The sequence below is a fragment of the Protopterus annectens genome, chromosome 7.part0 (assembly GCF_019279795.1).
Source record: "Protopterus annectens isolate FY-2018-M chromosome 7.part0, PAN1.0, whole genome shotgun sequence".
In the NCBI taxonomy this organism is placed as follows: domain Eukaryota; kingdom Metazoa; phylum Chordata; order Ceratodontiformes; family Protopteridae; genus Protopterus; species Protopterus annectens.
This window is the reverse complement of record NC_056739.1, coordinates 157,171,032-157,188,653: the sequence shown is the minus strand read 5'-3', so window position 1 is coordinate 157,188,653 and position 17,622 is coordinate 157,171,032. Positions and strand designations below refer to the sequence as shown.

Sequence of the window (17,622 nt, the reverse complement as noted above, 5' to 3'; positions counted from 1 at the left end):
GCTCAGTCATTACGTATGGGTATCGGTTCCGAGCTCGGAACAGAGCCGGCCATTTTCCAAGCTCGCGTCAGCTTCAAACTCTCGAGCTAAACTCTTTCCCACAATCCCCCTCTCCCTGTTACCTCAGACTGAGTTTGTAAGTCAAAGAAGGTAGAGGCTACCTCTGGTCAAATAACCTAAGAGAACCGGATGGTGAGATCCACTAGAAACTACAGGAGGGGGAAGGAGGGAGGGTCGTAATGACTGAACGAGGAACAATACAGATGGAATGTTATGGTAAGACATAACTTCTTTATCTGATATTGTTAATCCTCGTTCATTCCTTACGCATAGGACAGAGTCCCCAGCTACCTCTATTCCTGGGAGGCTCTCGTGGAAGGACATTCCTAAGCACCACATAACCAAAAGATGATCTTCCCCTGGAGGCCAAATCAATTTGTAGTGATTGATGAAGGTATGAGAGGTGTAGCCCAAGTTGCAGCTGCACAGATGTCATGTAAAGAAGCTCTGGCATGGAAGGCAGCAGAAATTGCCACCGGTCTTGTTGAATGAGCTTTCATGGTAGTAGGCAACGAGATATTACGTTGTGTATAAACGAAGGTCACACAGTCCTTCAACCATCTAGCTAATGTGACCTTAGCAACAGCAGATCCTAATCTAGGTCCAGAAAAGGCCAAAAATAACTGGTTAGATTTACGAAAGGGTTTAGACCTGTTTAAGTAAAAACGGATTTGCCTGTGTATATCAAGGGTATGTAGGCAATACTCCCCTCTGTTTGAATGACTGGGAAAGAAAACTGGCAATTCAATGGCTTGATTAATGGACATTTTAGAGATCACTTTAGGCAGAAATGACAGATTAGTTCTCAGAGACACTATCTCTATGAAAAATCAAGTATGGAGTCTTGATACATAAAGCTTGAAGCTCAGAAATACATCTGGCAGACGTAATCGCGACCAAAAACAAGATTTTCCATGACAAATACTTGGTCGCAAGAAGAGGCTGGTTCGAAAGGTGACATTATCAGAACTTGTAGAACTAAAGAGAAATCCCATGGCTGAATAGGTTCTCTAAAAGGTGGCTTCAGATGATTCACACCTTTTATGAAGGTCTTGCACAATTTATGGGACATGAGAGGAATCTTGGACACCCTCATGAAAATTAGAAATTGCAGCCAAATGAGCTCTAATGGTAGAGGCCGATAGACCCCGATTGAAACAGGTTGGCCAGATAGTCTAGTATTATCAACACTGGTGCTGAAAAGGGGTCTACTTGTTTATCTTTCAGCCAACAGGTAAATCTTTTCCACTTGCTCAGATAAGTAATTCTAGTGGAAGACTTATGAGAAGCAATGAGAATATCACGTACTGGTAAAGAAAGATCATTCTGCCTGGCAATCAAGGGAATTGGAGTAGCCAAGCCGTGAGCTTCAGGCTGTTCAGGATGGGATGAATCAGGTTCTGTGGGTGTGAGATCAACTCTGGGGTTGGATGGAGAATCCATGGTCGATCTAGTAGGTGAGGCCAAAGGAAGGGGAACCAAATCTGTCGAGGCCAATATGGTGCTATGAGGATCACCTTGCTCTTCAACAGATGGGCTTTCTTCAGAAACTGGGGAATGAGGGGAAGGGTGGAAATGCATAAAGAAGACCTGAGGGCCAATTGTGGACTAGAGTGTCCCTGGGTGGCTGTCCCGGAAGGGGGATCAGGACGAAGTAGTTGCTGCATTTGTAGTTGGTCGGGATGCAAAGAGGTCGCAGCAAGGACAGCCCCGGCGGTGGAAGATCTCTGCCGCTATCAAGGGATTCAGGGACCACTCGTGAGGTTGAAGAATGCACCTGCTGAGTCTGTCTGCCATCATGTTGGAACTCCCGGGAATGTGCATGGTTAGAAAAAAACGGTTGTTAGCCATCGCCCATTGCCATATCCTCATGGCCTCTTGACAAAGGGGGTAAGATTTGGTTCCACCTTGCTGCTTGATGTACCAGACCACTGCCATGTTATCTGATTGAATCGCAATTGTCCCAGATGACAGCAGGGGATGGAATTCTTGCAATGTCAGAAGCACTGCCCTCAGCTCTAGAACATTTATATGCAGATGGGCCTCCAGTTAGGACCAAGTGTCTTGGACTGTATGTCCCTGACATAGCCCCACCCCACCCCATCAGGGAGGTGTCCATGGTCACTGTGGCCTTGGGTTGCTGAGGGGGGAAGGGGCGAGACCATTGTGAGAAATTTTGTATCATCCACCAATTTAAATTCTGTTTGCACCTGTGGGTTACTCGAATCATGGCTGAAAGAGGATGCTGAAAGGGATACCATTAGGTGAGCAGTAGCCACTGTAGAAGCCTCATGTGAAACCTGGCCAGGGGAACAATAGGCATGGAGGCTGCCATGGAACCAAACAGTTGTAGAACCAAGTGAGCCATGAATTTTTCCTTTGAAAGGATTGGAATTAGTTGTTGCTTTATCCTTATAATTCTGCGCTCTGGAATAGCAGCTCTGCAGTCTTTTGTGTCCAAGATAATCCCTATGAATTCTGTCGACTGAGATGTGATGAGATTGGACTTCTGCCAGTTTATGGTTATGCCTAGCCTTTGAGCAGCGAGGAGAGAGTATGCCAAGGCTTTTTCCAATAGATGTGTGGTGGGGGCAGAAATGAGCCAGTCGTCTAGGTATGGAAACGCCTGGAATCCTTGAAGTCGCAAGTGAGCTGTGACAACTGCCATGCACTTTGTGAACACTCTGGGGGCTGTAAAGAGTCCGAAGGGCAGTACTCTGAACTGGTAGTGACTGGCTCTCGCATGGAAGTGCAGAAATCTTCTTGATGGCCTGTCCACCTTTATGTGGTAGTACGTATCTTGAAGATCTATAGAGCACATCCAATAGTCTTTTTCCAAAAGCGGGAGGATAGACTGTATTGTGACCATCCGGAATTTTTGTACTCTCACAAACTTGTTCAATACACTGAGATCCAAAATTGGTCTCCAGTCCCCGGTTTTCTTTGGCACCAAAAATAGTCTTGAGTAGAATCCGGATCCTATCTGGTCTGGAGGGACTATTTGGATGACTCTTTTTCCTTAACAGCTTTTCTCTCTCTAGTGCTGCTTCTTCACTTTGACTAAATGGAATGTCGGGAAGGTTTTTTAAAGGGAAGGGGCAAAGATCGAAGTGGATATGATAACCTCTGGTTAAAATCCTTTGTACCCAGGAATCGGTGGTGATGGTTAGCCAGGCAGAAGTGTTCAAGGAGAAACGTCCCCCAACCTCCTCCAGAGGAAAGGAGTTGGGCCGTTCTTCAGGAACGCTGGTAGGATTGGTCCAGGGAAAGAATCCCTGGAACCCTGGTTACATGGATCCCCTCTGCCCCGAAAGGAGCATCTTCCCTGCGAGTTTCCCCTTCTGCCTCTGGGGGAGAACTCTGCCTGTGTATCACAGAGAGGACCCTGAGATTTCTTGAACCATATCTTCCCGCTCTTTTGGTTTCAGGAGGAAGCATGTTGAGGGGAAGAATAACGGACACCTATGGCAGAAAGGGTCTTACCGTCCTGTTCAAATCTGGCCAGTGTGCTTTTATCTTTGGGCCCAAACAATGAGGAGGCCTCAATGGGGGCATTAAGAAAAGAAGACTTAAAGGGTTCCGTGAAGTTGCACAAGTGCATCCAGACGTGTAGTCTCAAGACCGCAGCTGAACCCGCTGCCCTAGCTGGTCCTTCTGATGTGTGAGATATCAGTCGCATAGAGGAGTTAGATACAGACTCAATGGTGGCCAGCTGAGAGGCCACTTTGTCATGGACGTCAGACACAGCACCAGCCAAGGTTTCAGAGAGCTCAGAAACCAGATCCCTTTGAGGGCTGGTAAAATGTGCCATATAATTCAGGGACCTGATAGCAAAGGTCACTGAAGCAAAGGTGTGCTTCCCTATCCTGTCCAGGGCCCGGGACTCTCTGTTAGGCGGATGAACAGTCTGGCTTTCTTCTTCTGCCAGATCCTTTTGTGTTGCGGCCACCACCACCAAAGCATCCACAGGAAGACCTTTGAACCAATGGGGATCCCAAGCAGGAGGGAACAAGATCTTATCTGGCCTCCGGGGAATAGCTTCAACGGTATCAGGAGCCTTCCAAGCACACTGCACGATGAGCTGGACAAGTTCATCAGCAGGTGGAGTAACCCAGGAGGTATGGAGCTATGCACAAAAGGCCTGCAGGAACACAGATTCCTCAGAGGTCAGATTAGAGGACTGACAGTCACCTCTGTTTCAGGATTTCGAGAATATCACCAAAGGATACCTCAGAGGGTGACTGAGGGGATCCTTCCCCCTCATCAAAATCTGTGTCTTCAGTGAGGGACTCCTCTGTGGAGTCCATGTGCTTCCTCTTACACAAACTTTTCCGGTGGACCTCCTCAGCGGGAGAAGCTGGAGTAGACAACGGAAAAGGATATTCCTGAGGGAATATGTCCTGCGACCCTTGCGCTCGGTGTCTGCTAGATGCGACTTATGAAACCAGTGTACCAGAGGAGGGGGGAGGTATAGACAGTTTGGTATCGCCAGCAGCAGCGAAAGCCTTCTCCATCAGTTGGAAGGCTGGTCTACCCTAGGAGGAGTGTATGTCTAGGACAGGGGTCACCCCTCCCCTAAGTGGCTCAGCCTGCCAACCCGGAGTCCCAGGATAGCTGTGGAGCAGCAAGCTATGCATGTCACAGCTGACATCCTGGGTCGTAGCAAAACTTTCCTGCCACAAAGGCAACTGCGGTTCAATAGTGAGATCCATAAAGGAAACCGCAGAAGGGGAAGATTGTGCTATATCTATGGACTTCAAAGGCAATTAAGGATGAGAATAAGAAGGGGTCTTTGGAGATGGGTGATCACCTCCCAAGGAAAGATAGTTCCTGAGGGGTGGGATACCTCTGGCCAAGAGTACCTCATCCACAAGATGCAACACATCATGTTCGGAAAGGCTTCTAATGGACCTCATGGAGACTGAGGGAGAAACAGGCCTGTCCGCAGAAGAGGCAAACTCGGTGCCTATCTCATCTGACCGCACAGAGGACAATGGTGCCGAGAGAGACTGGACTACTACTGTCTGCACCGAAGAAGTAATCGGTGCCGAGGTAATTTTCTGCACAGACACAAGGATCAGTGCCGAAGTGGTTGTAGGTGCCGAAGCTGGAACCTACAAAACTGGAGTCAACAATAAAGGCATCGGTTCCGACGAAGATCTCGGGAGCAGGCGTGGTCAAGGTCTGCACCGACTGAATGGTCAGTGCCAATACAGTGGTAATGGTCTGAACCAAGGAACCCCTCGGTGCCGATATATAGAAGGCTGCAGGAGAAGACGGAGCCGAAATCACTAATGGAGCCGAAGGCCTCAGTTCTGAAGGTCTAGGCACTGAAAGCACTGGGGCTGACAGAGAGCTCCGGAGCCGAAACTTTAGCCTTTTTAGGTTTTGGTTAGCGGGAGTCCCCAGCTGGGTACAAAGGCAAAGATTTAGCATTAGTAGGAACATCCATTTTCTTATGGGCTCTAGGAGGGGTTGAGGCCTCCGACCCAGAAATAGCCTCTGAAAAGGGAGATTTTAGAAGTCCCTTCAGTATCAGCTTGTTTTTCCTTTCCAACAAAGTTCTATTAGAAAAGTTCTCACAAAAAGTACAGGGTGGTTCAACAGATAAATGAGACGCCCCCAAACAATAAACACACAAAGAGTGTGCATCAGAAATAGGCAGTTTGTGTCCACAATCAGAACACCGCTTAAACCCCGGACTACCTTTTTTATCTGCCATGACAGCAAATTAATTAATAGAAAAGTACCAACACTGGTACAAGAGAGTACCCGAAGGTATGAGAAAAAGGGGTAAAAGATTACCAACGATGGTAAAGAGAGAATACCTCATGGTAAAAGTAGTAAGGAAAAGGCAGAAATACCTGAAGAAATTATGAACGCTAGATGCGATAGGGTAAGAGACAATAAAATATGAACTTTTCTGACAGAAAAGTAATCTGTAAAGAAATTAAACAACAATTGACTGTACTTAGCTCAAGAGAAGTAGCTTGACACGACAGAATGGCAATGCGGCAAACAAAATCTGAGGTAACAGGGAGAGGGGGATTTGTGGGTAAGAGTTTAGCTCGAGAGATTGAAGCTGACACGAGCTTGGAAAATGGCTGGCTCGGTTCCGAGCTCGGGAACTGATACCCCATACGTAAGGAATGAATGAGGATTAACAATATCAAATCCATGCTTTCACTGAGGCTGGAACAAAAACAACAAAACAATTGTGGCAACATAAGTAGAAGTGACATTTGTCAAATATAAATGTGTGCTAAGTATACCTCTCAATGTCTTAGCACAAGAATTATGGAAAAAGAAAAATAACCACACAAATAATGGCCCCAAAATTAATGACAGATTCTAAAAATGCTGCTCTTACAAACTTAGAAAGTTGAGACAACTGGTTTTGCATTCACATAATTTTCTGAGGTATACAAAGTATGAATTTCAAATGTCCATCATTTAATGACTTCAGTACACAATGATCTGCCAGAAAATCACAAATTTTAAGATGAAACCAAAAATAAGGGTTCAAAATCTGGGCAGTCTGTGAAATTTTAGACGGCTGAGAGGTAGCATGTTAAGCCAGTTAGCACAGTTTATGACTTGCCAAGCAGACTGTTTCAATGAAAGTCTATTAACACTGTTTTGTACTGACCCAGAACAATGCTCACAATGCAACAATATAGCTCATTACAAACTAGCATGGCAATTACAGTAATCCCCACAGGTAGATACAGGAAAGGCACAGTTTCACAATTCTGCTAAACCAGGCAGCTTAGTACAAGTGCAATGGCCACAGTAAACAGTGGCTTAGCAAGGCCACTAAGTGCAACACAACTGAAGGCAATGAAAGGCCCTTGGTGACAGGTACGGTACAACAGTTTTATTTCCCATGTGACAGCTGTTGCTCACAATGCAAAATAGCAGCCCATATCAACATGATGCAGATAACAAAGCAGAGGCTTGTGGAAGTAAAGTGGATGAAGTAAAGGCATGAAGCAGGAATACGGTCAACAAGGCATTTAAATTATTATTCCTGGCATTTCCTACAGCTTGAACGATTGGATGCTTGGAGACTTTTAGCATAAACATATTATCCACCTTGGAGAAAAATAATTTAAAATTTTGGTACCAATTTCTAGATGAAAATAAATTAAGTGATCTAGGAAAACTGTTCGATAGATACAATATATTAAAAATACTAGTTGTTTGGATATACAGATACTGAGGGAATTCTTAACGCATTGAAAATATAGTTTCCAATGACTATCAAATCTCTTCTCAAAATTTTGAATTTTTTCTTTAAAATTAACACAAGTGAATTTAAAAATAAATCTTATCTATCAATAATTTAGTACATTAGATGCCTCTCATTGGGACTATTCTACAGAAATAAACTGACTGGGAACATATGATCCTGAAATGTCAAATGGTAATGTCCTTTGGGAAGAATGTTTCTAAAGCCTTGTGGTAAGACAAATGCATCTTTGATTTTACTTAATGTTCCCATCCCAGAACATGTCCCTAAAAACAAAAGGCATCTCTTATCTATTTTGGCTATTGCCAAAATCAGCTTAAACTGGAAAGTAGAAATGTCATCTCTTTTTCTGAGTTTACATGTCTAGCATTGTCAGAAGCTAATAAAGAAGGCAAACTCTACATTTTATAACAAATATTACCCAAAAAAATATATTGGCAAAAAAGTATTAATGTTATATTTCACCATCAGTATTGTTATAGACTCTGTATATAGCTGTTTTTGTGTGTTGTGTTTTACTTGATTTAAATGCTGTAATATTATTTGAATTTATTATAAAATTCAATAAAAAGTTAAAAGAAAAAAAAAAACACATTAGTCAAGATGTGCAAACATCACCCAGTGAAATAACTGTCAGAAAATAATGCCCTCTTAATGACGGGCTCTACTTTCTGATATACTATCGGGGGGGGGGTCAGTGACAGATGTGCAATGAAATGCACTCCATAACAAAGCACTGGTATTAGTGTCTTGAAATGCTCACCAGGGATAGAAGAATCTATAAAAAAAGACTGATGATACAGTTGTAATGATACAAAAATGTAATGAAAGTTGCTGTACATTTCCAAATGCTTTTTTTCTTATGTTTTGACATAGGGTTCAAAAGGTCTACTATCTGTGCAGAACAGGCAAAAAAAAAAATCACCAATACTATAGAGGGATAGGGAAAGGTAAACTGTTTTTCCTGACCTGTACATCTACATACAATTTTGAGACTATCCATAAATGCCTCCAGCCCACTTTGTATTTTATTTCATTTACTATATTTGCTGGGGTCCGGCACTCATCTCATTTGGCCATTTATCAAGATTTCAATCTGTTTAGTAAGTACACTGTACCAGTCTACGAGGCTAGCTTAAATGCAATATCCATCCAACCATCCATCCTCAGCCACTTTTCCCATTGTTGCTTACAAAATTATAAAGAAATTACTTTAAGCTATACAGTGCTATTTTATTTACAGTTATTCTCTCGACAATTAAACAGTGTTATAAAATCTGGCCTTCTCATTGTTATAAACCAAGGTCCATAATTTTAAACATTTTATACTTTAGTGTTATGGAAGCGTGCAGACAGTGTATTTGCAAGAGACCTTCAGAATTTGAAGGCCAGGTGACTTTTCTGTCCATAGGTTCACTGGTATATACTAGGCTAACTACCACTAAGGCCCTTATAAGCTTAGCTGTGCAACCCTAATGTGACCCACAAATCTGAGTTATATAGGTGGTGATTTACGGACTGCTTCTGTCCATCAGTGAGACAGAAGCCAGACCAAGGGTGAATTTCCTATCGCCCATCCATTGGTCCAAATTTCACTTAAAAGGGATAGGGATGTACTCTGCTTCACATGGATAGGGAGCCTGCTCCAGAGAATGACAATTCTCTGATTTACATATCTGCCTCTTCAGCATGTCCTATTTATGTCGCAAGCAAATCTAGTAGTTCTGGTGGGGTTTGTTTTGTGGATCTGCAAAAAGTTCATCAAAATGGGGTCCAGGGATGCCCTGTACACCAGGTAAATATCACCTCTCAGAAGTCTTTATGATATGGAGTAGAGAGACTGGGCTTGAAGGCAATCAGAGCAGAACATTGTGTTTACTCCATGTATTCCTTTAGTAAGGATCCTTTGTAGATGTTTCAATTGCTGCATGTGTCTGGTCAGGTACATACCAAGAGGAGGGCTTAATACTCTACGATGGGTCTGATGAGGGTTAAGTAGAGTGGTATGATGATCTCTCTCTGGACCTAGATGCCATGCCCTTGATCATAAGTTAAGCAACATAGAAAAATTTTCTTACTACCTTGGACACAAGCTGGTCAAAGTCTAGGTTACTATCTACATAGCTTCTCAGATCCCGGACTAGTGAATCAAATTTTAAAAGGGTTTTATTGATGACATGGTTACCCAGGGTGGTAGACTTTCCAAAAGGTACTATAATGCATTTGCTGGTATTGAGTTTTAAGCTGTGACTTTGGCGCCAACTGTTTGTCAGTATTACACCTTCCTGAAGGGTGTCCTCATCTTGGTGAGATTCAGTGACTGCTCACATTTACAATCATCTGTGAACTTGGGTCACCCAAAGAACTTGGACATCTGAGAAGAAGATGCCAAAGAGGAGTGGGCCCACCACAGAGCCCTGGGGGACTGCATTGGTGACCAGCCTCTTTGTGGATATGTAAAGCTGTACTTCTTGCACTACTGCAATAAGTGTAATGGAACTAGTTCACAGTTCTTGCACTACTGCAATAAGTGTAATGGAACTAGTTCACAGTTCTTGCACTACTGCAATAAGTGTAATGGAACTAGTTCACAGTTCTTGCACTACTGCAATAAGTGTAATGGAACTAGTTCACAGTTCTTGCACTACTGCAATAAGTGTAATGGAACTAGTTCACAGTTCTTGCACTACTGCAATAAGTGTAATGGAACTAGTTCACAGTTCTTGCACTACTGCAATAAGTGTAATGGAACTAGTTCACAGTTCTTGCACTACTGCAATAAGTGTAATGGAGCAAGTTCACAGTTCTTGCACTACTGCAATAAGTGTAATGGAACTAGTTCACAGTTCTTGCACTACTGTAGTAAGTGCAATGGAACAAGAGAGCCAGACAGCATTCACTGTTTAAAAAAGAATATTCAAAATTAAATATATACAAGGATGAGACAAATAAAGCCATGCATCGTATCAAGTGGCTGCCCCACATAACACAGCCACATCACAGAAAAAAAAATGTCCACTAAAACTAGAAAGATCATTGCTCTGTCAAGTGTTGTCTGCTCATCTGCTGTTTATAATTCTAACTACAAAGGTGTGACACTGTAAACACAAACAACACAACTACTGTGAGCTAAGTAGTCTGTTTACAAGTCATACATAAATCTGGTGCCTGTATGATAACTCCAACAAACTTTATATGAAAATGAAATCCCTTACTTAGGCTCTGTAAGACTCGATCTCGCTCAAGTTGGGTGTCTCGGATCTTGTTTTGTAACAAGATGAGTTTTTCCTCATACTGTTGTTTCAGGATCTGAAGCCGCCGCCTGCTGTTCTCCAATTCATCAATGAGTTTCTGCTTAATTTCAATTTCACATGTCAAGTCGGCCAGGTCTGCCTGGTAGTTGGCTGCGTAATCACAAAAAAATAATGACACATCAAACTGCATGAATATACTTTTTACATAAACTCAGACATGAAAGCATACATGCACACATTCAGTTGTATAACAGCAGTGAATTTAAATGTCAAATGATTAGATAACTCAGATCATGAGGGTCATTCACAGAGAAACTCCTACGCGCACACATACATCTGCACAACTAAATAGTGAATACAGTGTAATCTCGCAACGCAGAGAAAGGTTTGCTGTAGCTACTGCTCACCTTTCTCTTCTGGCTCAGAGTCAGACTCATCAGGAGTTTCATCACTGTCGGAATCATCCTCTTCTCCTCCATCATCTTCCTCACAGCCACTTTCCTCATGTTCTTCATCCTTGTTTAACAAAAAAGGCAAACAAAATGAATAATTCTTAACCCACAAATAGATACAGTAGCAAATACAGTCTGCTGAAAAATTGGTAAGAATGTGATAAAGGAAACGAGAAAATTAAAAACAAAGAATAAATTCTCAAATGAGTGATAAAGTCCAAACTGTGAATGAAACGGACAAGATCACTGCTCCTTCTTGGCTTGTGTTATAATTTAGTAGAAGAGATAAATGAGGGTCACGTTACATTTTATTGTCATGTGTACCTGCATATGATGCATGTAAACTTCCTGTATACACTGTACTACCACTTCTGCATGCCTGGATGCATGGGTCGCAGTCTGCCATTGCAATCTTTTCATAGTCACCTGCTCCCACAGCTCATTCCCTACCATAGGTCAGTCCTCTTTTTTAAGATGTTCAAGCATGAAGAACACAGACAGGACTGGCTGTGAAAAGTGCTTCATCGAGGATAAGGAACGTGAATCTGCTGTTTACTCTAGAATTCATTTGACCTTGGCCATGATTACATATTTTGTAAGACAGTGAAGCCCTTGCATGGGGGATGGCTTACTTCATATATACGTTTCAGGATCATAACTCAAAATGTTAGCTTTTCTCGTCCATAGACATTGTCTGTTCAGTCATATTTTACAGTTCATATGTGAACACAGTACAGATCAATGAAGCCATCAGCAAGAAATATTTTACTGCATTTTACCACCTCGAAACACTGTGAAGCAATGCGAACCCCAAACCAATCTGTGCAGAACCACTCCTCAGTTTTCTAAGATGTCCAGGACATGCCCACTATTTCTTAAAGCTCTCTATCACAACTTTTTTTTTTTTTTTTTAATCACCTTAAGTCCACAAAGTACAGTGTCTCTTTTCAGTGGTGATCCAAAACCACTGTCTGATTAAAGGATTTCCAACCACCAATGGATAAGCATGTGGCCATATTTAAAGAATGTGTGACTAAAGATTTGCATTTTTCCCTGGGATATCAACTTGACATAACCTAACCCTACAAGAACAACAAGCGTTAAGGGAACTTAGTTCCAATCATAATATTGTTATTATACCAGCTGATAAGGGGGGAGGTATTGTAGTCGTGGATTGAGCAATGTATATACCTGAAGCTAATAAACAACTATCAGATGCCAGGTTTTACATGCACATGGTGGTGGACCTGACTCAATTTCAACACACACATCGATTCTTTCAGAGATATGGCCACAGAGGAAGGCATTATTGATCCACAAACATGCAAACAACTCAAAGTGTCTGATCCCATTCCACAATATCTATATTTGCTTCCCAAAATTCATAAACATCCGACTTGTCCACCGGGCAGACCAATTGTTTCAGGAAGAGGTTCTCTTACTGAAACTTTATCTGCATTTCTTACTTACTATCTTAAACCACTATTACCAATGGTCAGATCCAGGTTAAAAGATACTACAGAATTTCTAAACATCATTCAAGATACACAGTTGGAATCGGATTGGTGGTTATGCACTTTGGACGTTACCTCCTTATATACCAGCATACCCCATGATGCTGGTATCTCAGTTATTGGATTTTGGTTGGATCGATCCCAACTTTACACCACTGGATTCAACACTTCTAATAAAATTGACTCAATATATGTTGACCAAGAACATCTTTTATTTTGAGAGGCAGGCATATTGGCAAGTGAGGGGCACAGCAATGGGAGCATCTTTTGCACCAATATACGCGGACCTTTTTATGGGGTTTTTTGAACAATTCAACTCGGGTTTGGCCCATGAGTTTGTCAAATATCTAAATAACAACACATGGGGTATCCAGTTTACTTTAACTATGCAATATCAAGAAATTATCTTTTTGGATGTACTGGTATCCCAACAAACGGATCATACTTTGGCCACCCGTGTCCACAGAAAATTTCCACAATACAAAACACTTTTGTATGCATCCAGTCATCATCCCCGCCACATCATCAACAACATTCCCAAATCCCAGTTTATACGTATGAAACATATTTGTTCTTCTCAAAAATCCCACTCTGAATATGAACAAGATCTTAGTGACAGATTGATCAATAGAGGATATAACAGATTTCGGATCAATCAAACCATTAATGAGGTCCAACATATGCCCCGATCACAAATTTTACAATACCAACATTCACAAGGGGTCTCCAATACTTCTATAACTCAACCAGTTAGATTTGTGACTACATTTGGTAGTAATTCATCATCATTTAGAGATATTATAAATAACCATTGGGGAATTTTGCGGGCACATGAACATTTGAATGACATACTACCAGAAAGATGTGCCTTTCCTTACCGAAGGGGTCGAATGATAAACTTCTACTTCACACACTATAAGAGATTTAATCCGCCTACACCTAGACAGACCACTCTATTTGCTGACCCGTTGATGGGCTGTTTTCCCTGTGGTCACTGCAGTGCATGCAGATATATGTCTAAGACAAAGGAATTCACCAGCTCCAACACATCTCGGTTATTTCAGATAAGAATTTTTGGTAACTGCAGTACCGATTGGGTGGTATATTTAGCCACCTGCACATGTTTTTCTTTTTATGTTGGTCAAACCTCCAGACCAATGAGACATAGAATAAGTCAACACCTTAGTGCGATCAGAACTCAGAAAATCACTAATGCTTTATATAAACATACCATGACTCATAAAACAGCACAATTTAAATTTACCATCATTGACAAAATCCAGATGCAAAGAATATCTAAAGCAGGCTGTCATGATAGATTAAATAACATGGAATCCTCATGGATCACCAGGTTAGGTGCTTTAGTCAAACCTGGATTAAATGAAAACAATTAGCTCATCATTGCTAGCTGCTGATCTCCTACTTTATGTCTTCTGAATTATTGGACTTCACTAGTTTTTTGTCATTGAGTTTATGTTATAAAAACAAGATGTCCTTTATCTTTTCCTTTTTATACACAAAATTATTTAAAAAAAAATGTTTTATATATTTTCTCAACACCATTTGGCGAATATGGACTTAAATATGGTATTTAGGTGCATACACCTTTAAGCTCTCAAGTATACAAGGAGTACCAGGATATACCATTCAAACCTTTTGTTTGCACTGATGAAGGCTTGACTTGCAGCCGAAACCGGTTTGCAGTTGTTACTTTTTTGTTTTATGATGCCACAATAAAATATTTTGGCTTGCCTTTCCTTTGTGCTGGCTCGTTTTGTGGGATTTTGATTAAAGGCCTTGCTCAGAATGAAGACTATTTAGTTTTTCAAATGGAGACTCTGAAGGAATGAAACCAAAGACTAAAGAAGTAAAGAAGCCGCAGCGTTACCACTGTGTGGTCAACCGCCAATCATATCAAATGAAAATGAAAAAAATACTGCCTCGTTCCACTGCTCACAACACATTCCCGTGAAATATTACCCTGAAAAAGTTACACATAAAGTTACTCAAGTGCCTTTGTCATTCACCTTAATGTCAAAAACATTAAAAGTGAATCAGTTCTTCTCCGTGCACAGAAACAACAGGGCTAGATGTCAGTAAGGCAAATGGAGAACAACTGGATGGGAACAGAATGCAAGAGTAAGGACCACCAGAGGGGCTGCATTGTTAACACTAAAACGGAATGTAAACCTTACTAATACAGACACAAAGCAAAGAGTACTGCGTGACATCAAACAGGAAGGGTGCAAAAGAACTGCAGGTGCACTCTCTAGAAAAGGAGAGAAGCAAATTATATAGAAATAAATGCACTTTGTGGGAACCATGCTTGCAGAATACTGTTAAAGAGGAATGGGGTTTCGGGAATGGCAGAAGCAATTTATGTAATGCTGGAGCGATTACAAATTTAAAAAAATGTATATCTTATGAAAACAATGGAAATATTTTGGTTTTATTTTCTGTTACTGCATGCATACCAATGTCACAAATTAAAAAAAAAAACATGTTTAATAAAGGTGTGAAAAAAAGTGTAGGGTAACAATTACCAATGTTGCAGGTTACACATCTGGATAAAAAATAAGTATGTGATCGACTAAATGAATTTCAGGGGTGACATTCAGAGGTGCAAAGACAAATGAAAGGAGGGAGGAAAATGCAATAATGGTAGCTTTGTGGTAGCAGAGGGTTACTAACTGAGGTGCTGCTGGGTTACATGGACCTGTATTTGTATCCCACAAACAAGTACTGCAATTGAGCTTAGGAGAATATGGGCAGAAATAAGCTTTCAGCAGAGAGTATTTGGGGACTGGAACCGGATTTGCAGTAGACAGGATAGATACAGGAAACAACGTCAGTAGAAAAGACTCAGAATTCACATAGCATTCCCAAAAATACAATAGCTGGGCTAGAAAGGATACAAATTATTTTGCAGGAGCATGTATTTAAGTGAAAGTTCAGCAATTCAATGACGATAACTTTTGAATTCCCAGTAAAAACTACAATAAAGAATGCAGGGTAGTGATGCAAAATGAGCACTGGTGCTTTCCTATTTACCTATTAAAATTACAATAGGTTCATAGGTTCATAGATTAGTACTAAGCTAACTGCCCTTGTGAGCCATTTTAAGACTAGCCAATTATCCCTTGTGAGACTCAAACCCTGCACCTTGTGCTTGCAAGGCAAACACCTTAACCATTAGGCCACCCTTGGCAACAGTTGTTAAGGTAGATATCAATTATTTCAGAAAGGAAACCTAGCAAGTGCAGTAAATTGAAAACTGACAAAGCATGATAGAAATAATAAATAGATAACATTGAAAAGTAACTAAGCTGTTGACAGACTGAAGAACTGCAGAAGGGAAACCTCACATAAGAGGACGAACAATTGCAGAGTGGTAAAAGAAAATAAGAAAATAGTTTAATACTCATTAATTTACAAAGGTTGCTGTTAAGCAATTATTTTGGTAACTCGAGAGAACAAAAATGTTTAGCACAACTTAGTTAACAGACAGTCACTGCCAAACTTATGAAACCTGTGACAGGAAAAGTAACCACAGATCCTACAGAGGTATTGGGCATATTTTGGAAAGAAGAAAAAAAGATAATGGTAGATTTCTGGTAGTAAGGGGTTACTGGCAAAGGAGGAGGATTATTCTGGCATGTCTTTATATTCCACCTACAACAGAGTAAGAGCTTTATAAGAAATAATCAGCTTTCATTCGTGATTATTTATGAGGGGGTATTGGAAAATCACTTTTATAGACAGGATATATAGGGGAGCAAAAAGGGAAAACAAAACAAAAGAGGGTAGATTTCTAAAGAAATAATGAGAAATGTTGGAATTGAAGGTGTGAATCAGCAGTACGAATAGAATTTCCATATTACTCAACATTAGGGCATTCATAGGTGTTTACTAGGCTAACGGGCACAAGGGACTTTTTAAGCCTAGCCACGCATCCTAAATCTCTGATAAGTTCTAGTACCCTTGATAAGTATAAGCAGGGACTTGGGAGATGAAACATTTACAAGCAAGGGCCTGGGAAAAAAAACATTTACAGGTTGCCTGTGTCCATTAGTGACATGGGTACCAAACCAGGGAAAATTTCATGTTCCCCATCCAATTGTCCAAATTGCACTTGAACTGAGTTGGGCGCTCTGCTTTACATGGATAGGGAGCCTGTTCCAGAGATGGGGTAGTTTCTGGGATACATACCTGTCTGTCCATCAGGTCCTATTTATATCATAGGCAAGGTTTTAAGTCTTTAGAACGGGTAATTCTGGTGCTGTTTGTTTTACTGATATAGGTTCATAGTTTGGTACTAGGCTATCGGCCCTAGGGCCTACACAAGCCTAGCCATAACAATTCCCTGGCTATTTCTTCCCAGAACATTTACTTCCCTGGTCCCCTGTCTAGCAGGGTGACTGACGTGATCCCTGGGGTGAATTTCCCCATCTCCCACCCAATCGTCAAGGTTCCTTTTGAAGAGGGCCAAAGAGGTGCTCAGCTCGACATGTATGGGCAGTCTTATTCCAGAGTCTGGGGAGTCTCTGGGTCAGGAACCTATCCCTCCAGCATGTTTTGTTCATTGTGATGACCAGGTTTAGATCCCTGGAGCGTGTGACACTGAGTGACTGAGATTTCTTTAAGTGTAGCATGTCTAACAGCACTGGGTTTGACATGGCCTTGTATGTTAAGCAGAGATTGCCTCTGAGTAGGCAATATGTGACACAGTATAGCTGGAGTTTTTTTAGATGGTCATCATAGGGCATCTGCTTTAGGCCTGTGATTCTTTTAGTGAGGTATTTCTGTGGCCTTTCCAGTTGTTGCAGATATCTTGTGAGGTGTATACCAAATGGGGAGATGTACTCTATAATGGGTCTAATGAGGGATGAGTACAGTGGGACAATGACCTCCTTTTTTCTGGATGAAAAGCCCTTAGTGATGAGGTATGCCCACACAGAAGGATTTCCTGACTGTTGTGGCTATGTGGTTATCAAAGGTGAGACCATTGTCCACCTGTGTCCCTAAGTCCCTTATCACACTTTCGGGGTTTAGTGTACTGCCACTTATGTGGTAATTCATGGGTACGTGTT

At 41.4% G+C, this 17,622-nt stretch overlaps 1 protein-coding gene across 2 annotated transcripts in view; it reads right to left on the bottom strand.

Annotated features, from left to right (window-relative positions):
- Positions 1 to 17,622, bottom strand: part of KIF21B (kinesin family member 21B) — a 1,412,490-nt gene that overhangs the window by 517,139 nt on the left and 877,729 nt on the right. For both annotated transcript variants that reach the window (XM_044076606.1, XM_044076607.1), the window contains exons 13-14: positions 10,974 to 11,082; positions 10,528 to 10,716 (exon numbers count right to left, since the gene is read on the bottom strand). In XM_044076606.1, the coding sequence (XP_043932541.1) occupies positions 10,528 to 10,716; positions 10,974 to 11,082 (298 nt within the window). The remainder of the gene's footprint in view (positions 1 to 10,527; positions 10,717 to 10,973; positions 11,083 to 17,622) is intronic.